Source organism: Fistularia commersonii, chromosome 23 (assembly GCF_037954325.1).
Source record: "Fistularia commersonii isolate RoL2024-O1a breed Wild chromosome 23, RoL_Fcom_v1.0, whole genome shotgun sequence".
NCBI lineage: Eukaryota > Metazoa > Chordata > Actinopteri > Syngnathiformes > Fistulariidae > Fistularia > Fistularia commersonii.
In genome coordinates, this window is record NC_141306.1 from 14,867,621 (window position 1) to 14,884,594 (window position 16,974).

Below are 16,974 nucleotides of genomic sequence, written 5' to 3' on the forward strand. Positions count from 1 at the left end.
CCTGCAGGGTGAAGCCCCAGGGCGCTCCTCCCTGCAGCCGGGCCTCCAGCAGCAGCAGGCGGCCCCCTCCGCCTCCGCCTCCGCCTCCGCCGCCGCCGGCCGCCCGCCGGAGCCCCGCCCGGTCGCCGCGGAGGCCGCCCTCCATGCCGCTCCGCTCCGCTCCGGGCCGCGGACGGACCAGACCCGCGTCCCTCAGAGGCGCATGACGCCGCGCCGCCGCCGCCGAGACAGGGAGGCCGCGGGGCCGAGCGGCGGGCCGCGGGGTGCGGGGCGCATTCCCGCACCGAGGCCGCCGACACAAGCACACGCACACGCACGCGGAGGCGGCCGGACGAGATCCAACTTCGAGACGAACGCAGGAGCGAGCGGAGCCGCGCACACCGAAACGCAAAGTCTCCCTCCCTCCGTGCGCGCCGCTCCCTCCGCGCACAACTTCAGTTTAGCATCACAAAAGCTTTTACCTCGACTCAGTGAGCGAGGAGAAAAGGCGGGGGGCAGGAGGGGGGGGCAGGAGGGGGGGCGATTAGAAGGAAGTGGAGACAAAAAGGGCGAAGTAAAGATGGAACGGGAAGGAGGTTCGGAAAACGCAGGAGTTTGGCTTCACCGCACGAAACACGACGAGTCCCCGCGGGAACCCGCGCGTCACGCACACCGCGACCCTCGGAGGGTCCGGGGGTCCGTCAGGAGGAACTTTCCAGCCTCCCCGTGAATATTTGTGTTGTTAAACGTTAGTTCGAATGGAAAATGTCGTTTCAAACTCGATTGACTCGATCGACCCCCCCTTCCCTCTTTTTAGAACCGAGCTGTCAACTTGGTTTTACTTTGCTCGACTTCGGAGCGCTGAAGCGCAAACGTCCTGCCGGGACCCGCAGCCTCCAGCGCGGCCCGCTGCTGCCGCCGCCCGGCCGCCGCTGCCGCCGCCCGGCCGCCCGGCCGCCGGTGCCGCCGCCGGCCCGCTGCTGCCGCCGCCCGGCCACAGACGGGCCGCGGTCGGCACCACTTCCAGCCCGCATCCCCCTGGACGGGCAACAGGCTCCTCGCACGTCACTCACTGATTACTTCGGGAAACTGAATGGCTGCAGCCATTCCTCCAAGTCTGGTCTGAAAGTGGCCTTCTCTCTCTCCGGTTTGGTCAAAGTATCTGGTCTCGGTCTACACCAGCTCTCCCATGGCCGATAAAAATGATCATACATTTTTGTCCAAGGGGCCTTGCTTTGCACTGGAGGACACCGTACAGACATATACATGCAGAAAAAATACCCATTTTAAAGAAACTATAATTATAAAAGCGGTAAAAAGGGAGGGAGCGGCAGGCATCAGGTGGAACAGGCTTCCGATTGAAAGCGAGGGAATGAATGGATGTTTCCGAGACGGGAGGGTGCATGGAGGAACGACACCATGCAGCTTCCTCTGGCCTTCTCTGGACTTCTCTATCTTCTCTTCCACAATAAAGTTATGGAAAAGAGTAGTGGAAACTAGACTGAGAGCAGAAGTCAGCATTTGTGAATAGCAGTATGGCTTCATGCCTAGGAAGAGTACTACAGATGCAGTATTTGCGTTGAGAATGCTAATAGAAAAGTACAGAGAAGGCCAGAGGGAGCTGCATTGTATTTTTGTAGACCTAGAAAAAGCATATGACAGGGTGCCAAGAGAGGAGCTCCGGTATTGTATGAGGAAGTCTGGAGTGGCAGAGAAGTATGTTAGACTGGTGCAGGACATGTATGCTAGCTGTGAGACACTGGGACGGTGTGCTGTAGGGGTAACAGAGAAGTTCAAGGTGGAGGTGGGACTCCATCAGGGATCAGCTCTGAGCCCCTTCTTGTTCGCAATGGTGATGGACAGGCTGACAGATGAGGTTAGACAGGAATCCCCATGGACCATGATGTTTGCAGATGACATTGTGATCTGCAGTGAGAACAGGTGGAGGAAAATCTAGAGAGGTGGAGGTTAGGAGGTATGCTCTGGAAAGGAGAGGGATGGAAGTTAGTCGCACCAGGACAGAATATGTGTGTGAATGAGGGGAACTCGGTGGAACAGTGAGGCTACATAAAGGGGCCTAATAATACTATTTCGTGTCGCGGGTCTGTTTTCTCCTCGACCGTCCAGCATCTGACCGGCGACCGCCAACTGGTGTGGCCGCCCGCTGACAGGAGGCCTTACCTGTTCCTGCTGTGCACGCTGGCGCTCCAGGAATGCGCTTTGATTGCGGTCGTCAAGTGTTTTGAGTCAACGGGGGTCAGAGGTCACAGAAGAGCCCGGTGTTCCGGCGGCCGGCGGGGGAACGGACCAACCGCCAAGCGGAGCGGCAGGGATGCTTCGTCGACGGTCGTCAGCCGGTCACCGACGCCAGGCCGACACCGAGGGGAGGCTTTCCGGGTGAGGCTGATGGAAATAAATCCTGGACTCCACGGCGCCATCTCGTGGAACGCCAGGCTTTCAAACATCTACAGATGATCTGAGGCTCAGATACTCACCGTTTCCAGCTTCTCCAAACGCAGCCTTCCACTGACGCGGCTGGATTGCAAGTTTGCTATCAAGCAACATTCACAGTTAATTCATTCATAGATGAATAATGAATTTGAGCGTGTGCTGTTGTGTAAAAGATTAAAAATGCTTGTGGAACTGGACAAGATCAAAATATTTTCAACAACTTGTTTTATTACTTTAGAGACGAGTAAAAGTCCAATAAGTAATCTAAGGATTTTGAGATTACAAAAAGATAATATTTGTTTTCCGTTTATAAAATGTATTATCTGATCATTTCAGTTTGGTCTTGAGTCAGAGAAAAAATAGGACAAAACATCTTGCTGGCCTCATCAGACGGCAACAAGGAGACACGAATGAACACCCTCAACCCAGCGGGTGGTGCTCAGGCTTCCATGTGGAGATTTAATGCATGATGTGACCTTCTCGCACGTATACTGGAAATACTTAGTGTGACTCCACTTAAGGCACTGAGTAGAAATCAGTTGTTCGACGAAGCCTTACATAAAATGTACATTTAGAAAATGCCAAGCACTCTCATTTGGAGCTGTACACTCCAATATATCATTATTGCTCCAAGCATTGAACTTAAATGCTCACATGCTCTGCCAGGCCTGGCAAACCTGTGGCTCCACAGTTTAGAGGAGCCACAGTTTACGGTTACGTTTATGTCGATTTCTGTGTTTTTTTTCTGTCGTAGAGACCGCTGGAGCGGCACATGGTTGCACAAGTAAAAAACACACCAACACAAAATTCAACATGAACTTAAGAGCCGCATGCGGCTCGAGAGCCACAGGCCGGCCAGGCCTTTCTTGGATCATTGAGGACTTTGGTGATTTTTACACAGATGCCCAACACAAAATGTAAAAGGAAAATATTCTGACCACATACTATGAGCAGTAGCACGGTAAAATATAGTGCTTCCATGTTTTATGCGCCCAATCGACATTATAATAACCGCCAGTATCATATCAGCCACTACATTTCATCAGTCATCTGGTCCTGCTAACATAGCAGGATGTTCCAATGGGCTTCCACAACAGTCTACGGTCATAATTCATACTTTCCCTGGCAAGATCTGGGAAGTTTACAGCAAACCGCACATACAACATCATTCTGGTGCGCTCCTCTGAAATTTCAGACCGATCACAAAAGCAGCCCCGTTTTATTCGGCTAAACCTTTACGAACCCCCATATAGTTCCATCGGGAGGGCAGAACATCATCAGCGAGGGCTGGAAGACGACACGCTGTCCATCACAGGACCCTCGCAGGACGCCGAGACTTTCTCATCGACTGTTTCAAAAACCAAACATTCGGAAAGGTTTGATGACTAGATCTGAACGCTGTAAGTCATGCGATTTTCAGCAGTTTCTGTTGAATGAGCAAGTTTTCCCCTGAACAATCGGACCGACGCAAAGGGACCCATATTTTGAACCTCATCATTTCCACAAAGATGCACTTCTCCTTTTGCCAATATACATACATACATATAGGATTCACACATTTCTGTTTCTATTTTTCATGCTGAGCTCCGATGAGTGACTTGCAGCATGTGACAAACTTCTGAATGTGCAGCAGGTCCAGCATAACATCCCAAACTCCAGTCTATGTTTTTCTGTGGGTCACACATCTGCCCAGGGGAAGATCCTCAAATTTTGATTTCAGTTGCAATGTAGCATTACATGCACTGTGGATGCCGGATTGCCAAAAAGCAACATTTGCTCAGAGGAGGATCAGCATATTTTGATTTCAGTTGCAATGTAGCATTGCATGCACTGTAGATGGCAAACTGCACAAAAGCAGGCGGTAAAAGCTAAAGTTTACGGGTCAGAGACCGGAAGATTCAATCAGACCGCCATCTTGTTTATGTGTGCATAAACGCTAGCGGTGCTCTGGGGTCGGACACTTCTGGACAGGATGCCGGTCACTGAGCTGCCAGTCTGTCGTGAGCATTACGATAAACTCCTCTATCAAGCAGTGAGGTGCAGTCAGGAAGGAGAGGCCGTGCCTCACTTGCCAATTTTGGAAAGGGAAAAAAATGTCAAATGAAGAAAAGAATTAAATGGTTATATTTATCAGTGATTTGCACTGTAAAGGTGCAAAAATGTGCTATTTTTTGTGCGCTATCGTTTGTATGTGGGAAGAAAGCTGAATGTTAATGCTCCCAGTCAAACGGTGAATAAGCTGCTCTGTCGGGTTTATATGTTTGTAAATCTGATAGTGATGAAGTCAGTGCCTCACCAGGCATGATCCTCACCGCACGTCATCGGTGGAAACCAAAAACGAGTGACGATGCTCTGGCGTTCACCTTGCATGACAGCACCCGTTCAGGCCAAGAACTCACTGTGACAGTTCAAGATTACAACATTTGAATCCTGCAACAACTCTTTGCACTTTCTTAATAATTGTGGCCAAACTCAACATGGTATTTGTTTGGAGGAAAAGCTCAAGATCGCTTTTGAATCTTTCATAAAACCTCTCAACCAGGGATGTCAAACGTACGGTCCGACCCAGCCCATGGAATAAATCTACAATTTGAGATCATATATAAAATGCAGTTCCCGTATTGTCTGCTAGGAGTGGACTCTTTGAGTTAGTTAGCCGTCAGTGTGTGTCAAGTGTGTGTCAGTGTTGTGACTCACAACTTACAGCAGATGGCAGCGATGCTGCTTCCGTCTGGAAATGTCATTTTTACTCCTTTTTATTAACGGATCCACTTTTCCGTCGACCCGACACCCTCGTCGGCAGGATGCCGTTGTCAAAAAAGGAGAAAAGTGGAGGTGGAGTGTAGGGTTTTGCACTTCTTATTTGTTGGTTGAGGTTATTAGAAACCTGCAAGCTCGGTGCCGACGCGGCAAGTTTCCGTGCCACGGCGAAAAATACAACAAAATGCACGTAGAACTGAGAAGACAGAACTGAAGCATCGTGTTGTTGAAACGGCACTTGCTTTTCTTCCTGACCCTCGGGCTGTTCGTCATGTATTTTTGAAAGGAACGGTTCATTTCATAGAAAAATTTTTATCATTTACCTTTTAATTCTCCTTTGCACTAAGACAAAGGAAAAATTTGGACCTCAGTGTTCCCTCTGGTTAATTCCACCCTGATTTTATCGGTCCGGCCTCCTCGACGTAAGGACCAAAATGAGTTTGACGCCGCTGCTCTAAAAGCGCTAAAAAGGGGAAACTATTCAGGAAAATGACAGAGCATCAACTTCATGCACTTACGTGCTAAAAGTAAGTGGCCTCTTCAGTTCACAGACCCAATGAGTCTTCATGTCATTGGTGAAACTGGGGGTTCTGTGGATCTTTCAATGACACAGCACAGCAAGATTTGGATCAGCGGGTTGCATCGTCAACATTTCATCACAACCGTGTCGATTTTCAGACTCGGCCTTCCTAAATCTCCTTCCTGTGGGTGTAAATGCAACAAAAAGACCGGAAAAGGAAAACCGTGGACGCGAGTATGGCTAGTGAAGCTCCATGAGCTCAGATATCCCGACTGTTCCTCCAAGTCTTTTGAGTTATGGCCATCAAGTCTTTTAACTTTGCCTGATAAAGTCTCATAATCCTTCTGACCAGCAGAACCTCCGTATACAAGGCGCATTAAAGGGTATAAAAAGCTGAATCCACGATGTCGAAGGAATTTCTGGGATGTCCATCTTTAGCGACAGAGAAGCAAACTCTTTGCACTTTGGATCTCTAGCTCGTTCTTTGAGAGCGATGAATGAAATATGACAACTTCTCGGTTCACTGACACATATGGACGATCAAATTCCCTCTATGAAATCAAACATTCATTTTGTTTGATTTGTGCCGATTGAGGGGAAGATAAAATTGCTTTTGGTTTGTTTGTGTCCACGTGGCACTCGCGCCAAACCAGAGTTGCAAACAAATGCAGCATATGCGGCTTTCTAGAAGGTGGCGTGCAGGTCGTGCCCAGCATGTTGCTCCTTGAGCGTCTTTCAGAGGAGAATTAAACTGCTCTCTTATGACTCCGATCTAACAGTCTTGTTTTGTCCTTCGCCAGGAAGGGAGTCTGAAACTTGAGCGGAGCGGCGCTCTTCAGTTTCACAGCCTTTGTGTGGTTGATATCCAGCATTCACAAGAATGTGAGACTCCAGAATGGGACAAGAAAACGACAGCCTAGTGCATATAACAAAAGGACAATCTGTCACTGGGGAAGACGGACGGGTGCTTAGGGTGCAGCTCACCGCCAACTCACACTACAACCGACAGACCGGCGGACACAAGGGAAGTGATGTAGCTCGCGCCTCATTCCGTGTCCGTCTCATTGTGAGTTGATCGACTGTCGCCTCTGCTTGCAGTCACACTTCTACGCAGGTCGACTGCACCCGAGTCCAGGCCGCCCATCTCCTTTTCACGTTCCCCATTCAGGAGTGCGCCGATTGTAGCCCAACAATCTTTGGAGGGGAAAACAACCCCAGGTTTTGAACCAGCTGCTCCAAGCGGATCGGGTGTGAACACCCCCACATGTAGCCGTCAAAGCTGGGAAAACACACCTCACTCTACCTCGTCGGTCATACTGTGTATGGTCTCGATGATCTTCTTTTTCAGCCTTTTCACCTTGTCAGGCGGAGTCTCGTTCAGACACTCCTCCACATACTTGAGGAAGCCGGCGTGCGCCGAGACGGCCTGGCTCTGGCAGAAGGTCTTCATGAAGTGCAACACGTCGGTGGCGCTGGGATGCCGCCGCGGCTTCGCCCGTTTGCGTCGCGACACTCTGCTATCAGCGTGGGAGGTGGAGGTGGAGGGTGACGACGAGGGCGAGGAGGACCGGGAGTCTTGAGGAACCGGAGAGGGTGCGGCTCCCAGAGACTGCGGCGTGCTCTTGAGTTTGGTGGCGGGCTGGTATGCGGGGACTGGGTAGTGTATGGAGGACGCAGGGGCCGGGCTGTCCAGGTGAAGCAGGCCGGACTGGGAGGGGCCCGGAAAGCGAAGGTCCTCAGGTTGGTCGTCCTCGTCGCAGGAGTCACACAAGAACATCAGCTCGCGGTAATGTTTCCACTTTGGGAGGTAAAAGTCTTCTGAACCGCAAGTTTTATTGGAGCTCACCGCCTTGTGCTCTCGCTGAAAGATGGTTCTCAGGTTCCTGAACTTGGTCTTTATGTCTTCCACTAAACAAGGCAGGATGACATAAAATATGGGCCTCACCGACGGCACGTCACAGGTGGAATATTTATCTTGTTGGTTACCATGGTTACCTGTGAACGGGACCGGCTCGTTGTCAGACAGGAGGCTGCTCAATGTCTCCAGGAGGCTCTGTCTCAGCAGCTTGTTCCTGTAGCTCTCACTCTTGTGGTTCCACAGACAACTGTGCTCTGCCAGAAATAAGACAAGATCATCGCGCCGGCAGCTACACTCAACGGTTTCATATATTGGTCCGAAACAAAGTTACGCAGGCCTTATTTGCCTTGGCCTAATCCAGTGGGCGCCATACCCAGATGGTAACTGGATTACTACAACCAGACCTGGAGAGTTTTGAGATGTAATATGTCTCAGATCAGACGCTGTCTATCACGTTCAATTCCACAAGAATGACAAAAGGATAAAAACCCGCAGCAACAAGCAGGTTGTTATCAGGGACCTGGTTTATGGCAGGAACATCTAAGTTGCCCGGAGCTGAGGGCTTCTGTTTGATACTGCTATCATGGGATGTGATGCTGTCAACTGCGGCCTCAGGGGGCTACAAGCCAGTGTCTCCCTGAGCCGGTCCCAAGGCCAGATCATTGCAGAGGGCTGCGTCAGGAAGGACATCTGGCGTAAAACTTGTGCCAAAACCAAAAATGCAAAAAAATAAATCCTTCAAATCTCAAAATGGATCGGTCGAGGCCGGGTGAACGAAAACCGCCGTGGGTGCCAATAACCTACAGGGTACCTGTGGACACTGGGCTGCTGTGGGTGGAAGAAGGAGAGGAGGAAGGAGGTTCGGAAGCAGAGAGAGAAGAGGACAGGTAAGACTCTGGGACTGAGAGGAGGAACTTTGAATATTGAGATGGTCACCGGGAAAAGGTTGAGTTGGTTGATAGGATGCAGAGAAGGAAGGTGGAGCTACTGTGTGTCCAGGAGACCAGGTGGAAAGGTAGTGAGACTAGAAGCTTAGGAGCAGGTTTGAAGTTGTACTATCATGGAACTGACAGAAAGAGAAATGTAGTAGGAGTTATCTTGAAGAAGGAGTTTGTTAGGAACGTTCTGGAGGTGAAAGAGTGTCAGAAAGACTGATGTGTCTAAAACTGGACATTCACGTGTGATGCTCAACGTTGTTGGTGGCTGGGCTCCACCATTGGGATGCAAGTTAAAGGAGGAGAATTTCTGGAGTGAGTTAAATGAAATGATGCAGATGCAGTGATGATGCAGGGGTCATTGGTGCAGACTTCAATGGACATGTTGGTGAAGGCAATAGAGGGGATGAAGAAGTGATGCGCAGATTTGGTATCCAGGATAGGAATGCAGAGGGACAGATGGTGGTAGATTTTGCAAACAGGATGAAAATGGCTGTAGTGAATGGCTTTTTTCAAGAAAAGGCAAGAATATAGGGTAACTTATAAGAGCACACGGGTAGACTACATACTGATGATATACAGTGGGGCAAAAAAGTATTTAGTCAGCCACCGACTGCGCAAGTTCTCCCACTTGTAAAGATGAGAGAGGCCTGTAATTTTCATGATGGGTACAATTCAACTATGAGAAACAGAATGAGAAAAAACCACATTGTCTGATTTTCAAAGAATTAATTTGCAAATTATGGTAGAAAATAAGTATTTGGTCAAGAACAAAAGTTCATCTCAATACTCTGTGATACACTCTTTGTCGGCAATGACGGAGGCCAAAGGTTTTCTGTGAGTCTTCTCCAGGTTTTCACACACTTGCTGCTATTTTGCCTCATTCCTCCATACAGATCTCCTCTAGAGCAGTGATGTTTGGGGCGGTCGCTGGGCAACACGGATTTTCAACTCCCTCCAAAGAGTTTCTATGGGGTTGAGCTCTGGAGACCGGCCAGGCCTCTCCGGGACCCTGAAACCCTTCTTACGAAGCCACTCCTTCGTTGCCCGTGCGGTGTGTTTGGGATCAATGTCAGCCAATCTTCTGATGGAAGGAGGTTTTCACTCAGAAGCTCACGATACATCCACGGCCCCGTTCATTCTTTCCTTTACACCGATCAGTCGTTCTGGTCCCTTTGGAGAAAAACAGGCCCCAGAGCGTGATGTTTCCACCCCCATGCTTCACAGTAGGTGGGGTGTTTCTTGGATGCAACTCAGCATTCCTTCTCCTCCAAACACGACAAGGTTTCATCTGACCATAAGACATTCTCCCAGTCCTCTTCTGGATCATCCAAATGCTCGCTTGCAAACTTCAGACGGGGCAGGACATGTACTGTCTTAAGCAGGGGGACACGTCTGGCACTGCAGGGTTTGAGTCCCTGGCGTCGTAGCGCGTTACTGACGGCAGCCTTTGTTACTTTGGTCCCAGCTCTCTGCAGGTCGTTCACGAGGTCCTTCCATGTGCCTCTGGGATTTCTGCTCACCGTTCTTGTGATCATTTTGACCCCAAGGGGAGAGATCTTGCATGAAACCCCAGATAGAGGGAGCTTATCAGTGGTCTTGTATGTCTTACATTTTCTAATCCCACAGTTGATTTCTTCACACCAAGCTGCTTACTTATTGCAGAGTCAGTCTTCCCAGCCTGGTGCAGGTCTACTATTTGGTTTCTGGGGTCCTTTGACAGCTCTTTGGTCTTGGCCATAGTGAGTTTGGAGAGTGTCTGTTTGAGGTTGTGGACAGGTTTCTTTTATACAAACAACCAGTTCAAACAGGTGCCATTAATCCAGGTAACATGCAGAGGACAGAGCCTTCCACTTCTTAAAGACGAAGTTAAAGGTCTTCAAGAGCCAGAAGTCTTGCTTGTTTGTAGGCGACCAAATACTTATTTTACTGAAGAATTCACCAATGAGTTCACTAAAAATCCTACAATGTGATTTCCATTCTGTCTCTCATTGTTGAAGTGTGCCTATGATGGAAACTACAGGCCTCTCTCATCTTTTTAAATGAGAGAACTTGCACAACTGGTGGCTGACTGAATACTTTTTTGTCCCACTGTACCTGTGGAGGTATGGAAGTGTGAAGGAGAGGTGGCAGTAGAGTTCCTGGGTGAACTATTCAACAGGATATTAGAGAGTGAGAGGATGCCTGAGGAGTGGAGAAGTTTCATGGTGCCCATTTTTAAGAATAAGAGAGATGTGCAGAATTCTGGTAATTTTCAAGGAATAAAGTTGATGAGCCTAGAAAGAGCACGAGAAAGGAATTTTTGGAAAAATCTTCTCATGGCAACCGGATTTGATTTTCTTACCTTAAAGATGTTTCACTTCTCATCCGAAAAGCTTCTTCAGTTATGAACTGAAGAATTAACGCTGACCATCAATTAACCATGACATGGATGATTGAGAACCTCCACAGACAAGTACTACAGATGGACTATTTGGTTTAGGAATGCTGGCAGAGAAGTTCAGAGGGAGCTGCATTGTGCCTTTGTAGACCTAGAAAAAGCATACGACAGGGTGCCAAAAGAAGAACTATGGAACTGCATGAGGAAGGCTGGAGCTGCACAGAAGGATGTTAGACTGGTGCAGGACATGTATGCCAGCTGTGAGACAGTGGTGAGGTGTGCTGTAGGTGTGACAGAGAAGTTCAAGGTGGAGGTGGGACTCCACCGGGGATCGGCTCTGAGCCCCTTCTTGTTTGCAGTGGTGATGGACAGGCTGACAGATGAGGAATGAGTCCATCAGAGGGACGGCACATGTTAGATGTTTTGGAGCGAAGGTCAGAGAAGATGGACCGAAACAGTGTGGTCATGTGCAGAGTAGGAAAAGTGAATAGCACGGTGAATTGCCCTACAGGAGGCCTAGAGGAAGATTTGTGGATGTAGTGACAGCAGACATGAAGTTAGTTGGTGTGAAAGAAGAGGATGCAGAGAGTCGGGTTAGATGGGCGGTTGATTCGCTGTGGCGACCCCTGAAGGGAGCAGCCGAAAGGGAGGAGCAGGAGGATGTGATGTTGACACTTTGAGTGAAACCACTGCATATTTTCCCTTTTATCACAATATTCCATTCATGAGCTTCTACACTGCAGGAAAACCTCCGTGACGATGGAGGCAGCAACTTACCTGAATAGAAAGAGATGAGCTGCTGAACTTTGGCTTCATTCCAGTGGCAGCGAGAGTCGGCCAGCGGTCGGTTGTCCGGCTGGACGGGACCGGGGGCAGAGAACTTCAGAGACGGGTTGTTAGTATTCGGCTTCGTGTCGCGCGGCGAACTGGACGGCGAGGTGGTTAATGTGGGGGGTGGCAGTTGATTCACCAGCTTGAGACCATCTGCAGAAGCGGAGAGGAAGACCTGGTAGGGAGCATTGGTTTTAATGTCACCGTGGCTGGAGCTGGGGGGGGGGGCCTTCAGGCTGTTGGTCTGGGGGGAACTGGAGGGAGTGGTCAGACCGCTGAACTTCAGGTTGTTGGTCTGGGGGGAGCCAGAAGGGGCGGCTGCGTTGCTGAACTTCAAGCCGTTGGTGTGCGTGGAACTGGAGGAGAAGCTGCTCAGAGTAGAGGAAGGCGTCTGGTTTCCATGCTCCAGATCTTTGTCTTCCTGCGCCATCAGGACCTGAACGTCGTCGGGCCCTTCGTCTTCATCACAGCACTCGCAGAGGAACAGCAGGTACTGGTAGTGTTTCCACTTGGACAGGTAGAGCTTGTCAGACGCCTTGCTGGCCTGCACCGCCTTGTATTCACGGTTGAAAACCGTCCGCAGGTTCTTGAACTTGAATTTTATATCTTCCACTGCAAAACAGGCAAGGAAACAAATCGTCATACGTTTCACATCCACTCCATGATGTGTAAATAAACCCACACAAGCGCTTTCACTAGAGATAAAACAATCCTGGAGGTGGTTTTAAATGCACCAGGCTACATGTGACTACGCTGTCATACGGAACTCTATCAAATGCAGAATCCCCGGCTCGGGAAAGCGATAGTGACGAGGAAACGACCGAAGCAGCCAATGAGATTTACCTGAGAAGGACACATCGTGATCAGACAGCTGGCTCCTCAGAGTCTCCAACAGCCTGAGCCTCAGCTGACGGTTGTTGTGGTTTTCGGACTTCTTGTTCCACAGACAGCTGTGCTCTGTCCGGCAACACACAACATCAACTTCCCAGTGAGGACAAACATGTTTTTTTTTTGCGTTGCGTGACAGTCCCATCTGCAAGGACAAAGCATTCTGAAGCTACAATCAGTTATTTACCAGAGTAGAAATCTATCAGCGCTCGCTCTCTGTCTTCGGTCCAGTAGCATTTCACCGGATTATTGGAGGGCATGCAGGAGGATGAGGAGGTCGCCGGGAGGAAAGAAACGACAAGTCCCGGGGAGTTGAGGGCTGGGCGGCTTTCCTCCGGAGGGACGGCCAGGGGCGAGGGCGGCATGACGTCTAGGCCTTCATCTCCGTCCTTGCAGGCCTGCAGGAACATCAGCTGCTGGTAGTGCTTCCACTGAGGCACGAACATGTCGTCGCCGCATTCCCGGCTTGCCTTCACCAGTTTGCACTGGCGCTGGAAGGTCGTGCGAAGGTTCTTGAACTTGTTCTTGATGTCTTCCACTGTGGAGACACGGGGTTCAGTGTCTAATGTAATTCCGGCACGAAATAAAGCTATGATCTGAAAAGACACGAGCCCCGTCTAACCTGTGAAAGGGGCGGGTGGAGGGTGGGCCGAAAGAAGCACCCTCAGGTGCTCCAGGGTCTTCCATCGCAGTTGCCGGTTTTTATAGCCCTCAGATTTGTGGTTCCAAAGACAGCTGTGTTCTGGGACACAAGAAGAGCCCGGTCCCGCTTGTCATCACACTGCTTTTAGTTCATTCTGATTTGTTGTGCCTATCTTTTTGGGATTATCAGTGCCTCCGTGCTGGCTGGAACGTAAGAGCCTTAACGACAGGAGACCGTATTTAAACTAACTTCTGGCGAGCAGGTAACGAGTGTCTATTTAACCCTTTGCCTTCTTACTTCTATTGTTATGCTTGTATCTCCTGTCCAGTGGACTGTCCCCCCCTTTCAATTAACAGGGACCGACACACTGGTTCCGCTGCCAACGGAGAACGCCATGAAACTCGTACTGACCACGAGCTGTGCATGACAAGGTGCTGGTTTTAACTGCACAAGCTGAAGTTTGATGCAGATTACTCACAAGTTATGGCTTCAGGAGGCCGTCATCTTTGCAGCGACCATATGGCCCGAGGTAAAGACTGGCAGGCACACGCAGTAAAATAAGTTTCGGACCGAAACACTTCTTCCGGAAGGAAAACTCTCGGACTGGGGAGACCGGCCGGAGCACGGAGGACGTAGGTCGGCGTCGTTAACCTAAGTTAGCCGTTAGCTTAGTACACAGCGGAGCGCAGCGGCGGAACGCCTCCACAATGATTCATTCCACAATGTCCTTACGCAACAACAATAGCATTACAATGTTGTCAGGGGAAACCTCCTCGCGTGGTCAAACAGGGACGCGTACAAAGTGTGCCATACTAGTGTTCCTTCTCTCTTCACCGGTCGTTAAGGTTCCCCTGGTTCGAACCTTGCGGTCGACAACACGACCCGGTCTCAGGTCACTGACGACACAATTAAGGTAGTCGATCGAGCTATCGGCATGTTTGTTCCGTGCCAATCTCAACCTCATCAGAACGACGTAGGACACCTATGTTTGGTTTACGGTCCTTCGGTCCATCTCGGCAAACCGTTCCATACGTGGTATTTCCAGATTAGATAAGGGACCGGAGCAGGGGAACGGGAAGAAGGTCCCATCGCATGAGAGTTCCCCGATGTGCCGGTCTCTCCGACAAGCCCAGAGACGGTCACTTTCAGCAGAGGAACCCGACACATCTAGCTTCGCTTTCCTTTCCTCAATTGTTCTTGTAACCGACAAATACACTCCGAGAGAAGTTGGGTCTGTTCACTCGGTCATTTGAGATAAGTTATCTCAAATGACCGTCAAAAATAAATATGAACATAAATAGAGAGACAGTTAGAAGACAGAAGATAGCAAAGACGTCCACGACTAGAAAGACAGCAGGAAGAGCAACAACAACAACATCAGCGATATGAACCGACTGCAGAATGTAAACAGTGAGGGTGGAAAATACACAACCAGATCTAAACGACAGCATAAATAGAGTGACAATAGCGATGACAAGATAAAATAAAACAACAAAAATGGGCAGGATGTGTGCGAGCCGAGAGCAACGAGGATGAGAAAGACAGCAGAGAAAAGGCGTGACGACATGGGAAAGGGTGACGTGGTGAAGGGGTGATGTGGTGAAAGGGTGAGACAGTGAAAGGGTGAGAAAGTAAAAGGATGAGATAGTGAAAGGGTGATGTGGTGAAAGGGTGAGATAGTGAAAGGGTGAGACAGTAAAAGGATGAGATAGTGAAAGGGTGAGACAGTGAAAGGGTGAGACAGTAAAAGGGTGACGTGGTGAAAGGGTGAGACAGTAAAAGGGTGAGACAGTGAAAGGGTGAGACAGTAAAAGGGTGAGAGTGAAAGGGTGAGACAGTAAAAGGGTGAGACAGTGAAAGGGTGAGACAGTGAAAGGGTGACGTGGTGAAAGGGTGAGACAGTGAAAGGGTGATATGGTGAAAGGGTGAGACAGTGAAAGGGTGAGATAGTGAGGTCATGGTGGCACAGACGCACCTCAGGCTGCTGTGCAGTCTGATGGAAGGAACGTCTGAAGGGTTCGGTTTGGATGAAGCTTCGGACTGAAAGCGTCACCAGAAGCAACACTGTGGTTTGCTCTTCCTTGCAGCCACTGCATTCACTCTGGGCAGAATCCCTGCTCACTCTACATGCACACATCTGGTGCCCGGAGTTTTCTGAAACCCCTTTAAAAAGTCTGCACGGTTGTTCTCCTCCAAACACTGTGCGGACACACATTATGAAACATTAAATTGTCAAACTGGAAAACTAAACTTATGACAGGTGGCTGAGAAACAGCAAGCTCTTGCCCGTCGTGTTTTTTACATTTTATTACTCGTCTTTTTGAGCTGCTTTTGCTAAGTTTTGCAAATGATCGCGTTTTGTCATTTTCAAAATGTCTGCTCTTTGATGCCAAGTGGAGAAAATGACATTTGAAAATTCAACGAAACCTTTTTCTCTTAACAACATTCGCGTTGCTTTTTGGGTACTCAGCATTAACTCACAATCAAGCGTTAACTCACAATCACGGCAAAGCCAGAAGAATTCGCTTTAACAGGACGGCGCTCGCGTGCGACAAGATCCGAACGGCGCCGCTCACCTCGCTCACCTGGCTCACACGCGATCGACGCCGCCCGATGTTTCTCGGGCGGCCGACCCGACGTTCCCGGTTCGGTTCCTGAGCTCCTGGAAGGCCGTCCCACCAAGACTCGACCTCTGACCTCTCCCGCTCCCGGCCCATCCGGGACGGGTTAGATGCGGAGGACCGGCGTCTCCGAGGCCGGGACAAGCGGATCAGGGAACGAGACGAAATAAAGGGCTTTCGTTTCTTCCCGGCACCTTTCACTCTTGGAAAAGGATGACGGGATCAGAAGGGAACCGGAGTTTCACTCCTCTGGCTTCCACAGCAGGTGACGCTGAGATGTTGCGCGAAGACACCATTACTCGTGAACGGCGTGCACTTTGGTGTCTTTACCTCGTCCTGAACGAGCATCTCGAGCGACTGAACGACACGCCGACCTTCTGCGAGCACTTCCTGCTCCCACGAGGACACGCCGGCGCGAACAAACGTTTATCAAAGCATTAAAAGTCATGAATTTCAGCGCGACCGACGGCCAACTTCACTCGAGTTGCCGGTCGCCATCGCAGCATCTGCAGGAACTCGGCAATGGCTGCCGCCTGCGGAGCAACGGTTGCCGACGAGCGTTGCTCCCGTCGGCGGGGAGGCGAGAGCGGCAACTCGGGCAACCGCGAGAAGTCGCTGCGGCAACTCGGCGGACTTACTGGAGAAGAAGGCGATGAGCGCCCGCTCCTTCTCCTCCGTCCAGAATCGGTCCGACGGGAAGCTGTACGAGGCCGTCTCCATGTTTGTTGTTGCTGCTCGTCGTCTTCTTTTCGGCTCCGCGGTCACATGACGCACCGCGCAGGCTCTGATTGGCTCAAGCCGAGCGCCCGCGTTGCCCGCTAGGGGGCGCTGTCGGCGCGCTTTCCCGCAGGACCTGCGGGTGTGTGCAACCGAGCGGAGGGCAGCGGTGCACCTGCACGCCGCACGCTGCACTAAAAACATCCTTTCTACTCACTGTTCACAGTCTTATCTAATGTTGACACTCTTCTACCAGCACGCGGACAGCAAAGTAGGAGTTTCACTGTCGCTGCACCGCGGCAATAAATCCTGAATAATAAGGAAGAGCTTCAGATGCTGCCTCTGTTCAAGAACACACACAAGCATACCATGTAGATTTTTAATTTCCAAG

At 50.2% G+C, this 16,974-nt stretch overlaps 2 protein-coding genes across 4 annotated transcripts in view; both read right to left on the bottom strand.

Moving 5' to 3' along the window:
- The window catches only part of shroom3 (shroom family member 3), a 60,439-nt gene extending 59,994 nt beyond the window's left edge, over positions 1-445 (bottom strand). For 2 of the 3 annotated variants that reach the window (XM_086170215.1, XM_086170214.1), the window contains exon 1: positions 1-445. This exon is cut by the window's left edge and continues 38 nt beyond it. In XM_086170215.1, the coding sequence (XP_086026341.1) occupies positions 1-145 (145 nt within the window). In that variant the 5' untranslated portion in view covers positions 146-445. The other variant, XM_086170209.1, reaches the window with a different exon arrangement.
- A 2,248-nt stretch (positions 446-2,693) lies between these two features.
- On the bottom strand, positions 2,694-16,592 carry LOC147221121 (uncharacterized). The gene is made up of 7 exons (XM_086170587.1): positions 16,505-16,592; positions 13,225-13,344; positions 12,790-13,140; positions 12,558-12,671; positions 11,661-12,326; positions 7,706-7,822; positions 2,694-7,618 (listed from the first exon to the last, which is right to left on the bottom strand). Exons 1-7 carry the CDS (start codon positions 16,584-16,586, stop codon positions 7,005-7,007), a joined length of 2,064 nt encoding a protein of 687 aa, XP_086026713.1. The 5' UTR covers positions 16,587-16,592; the 3' UTR covers positions 2,694-7,004.
- Between the last annotated feature and the right edge of the window lie 382 nt (positions 16,593-16,974).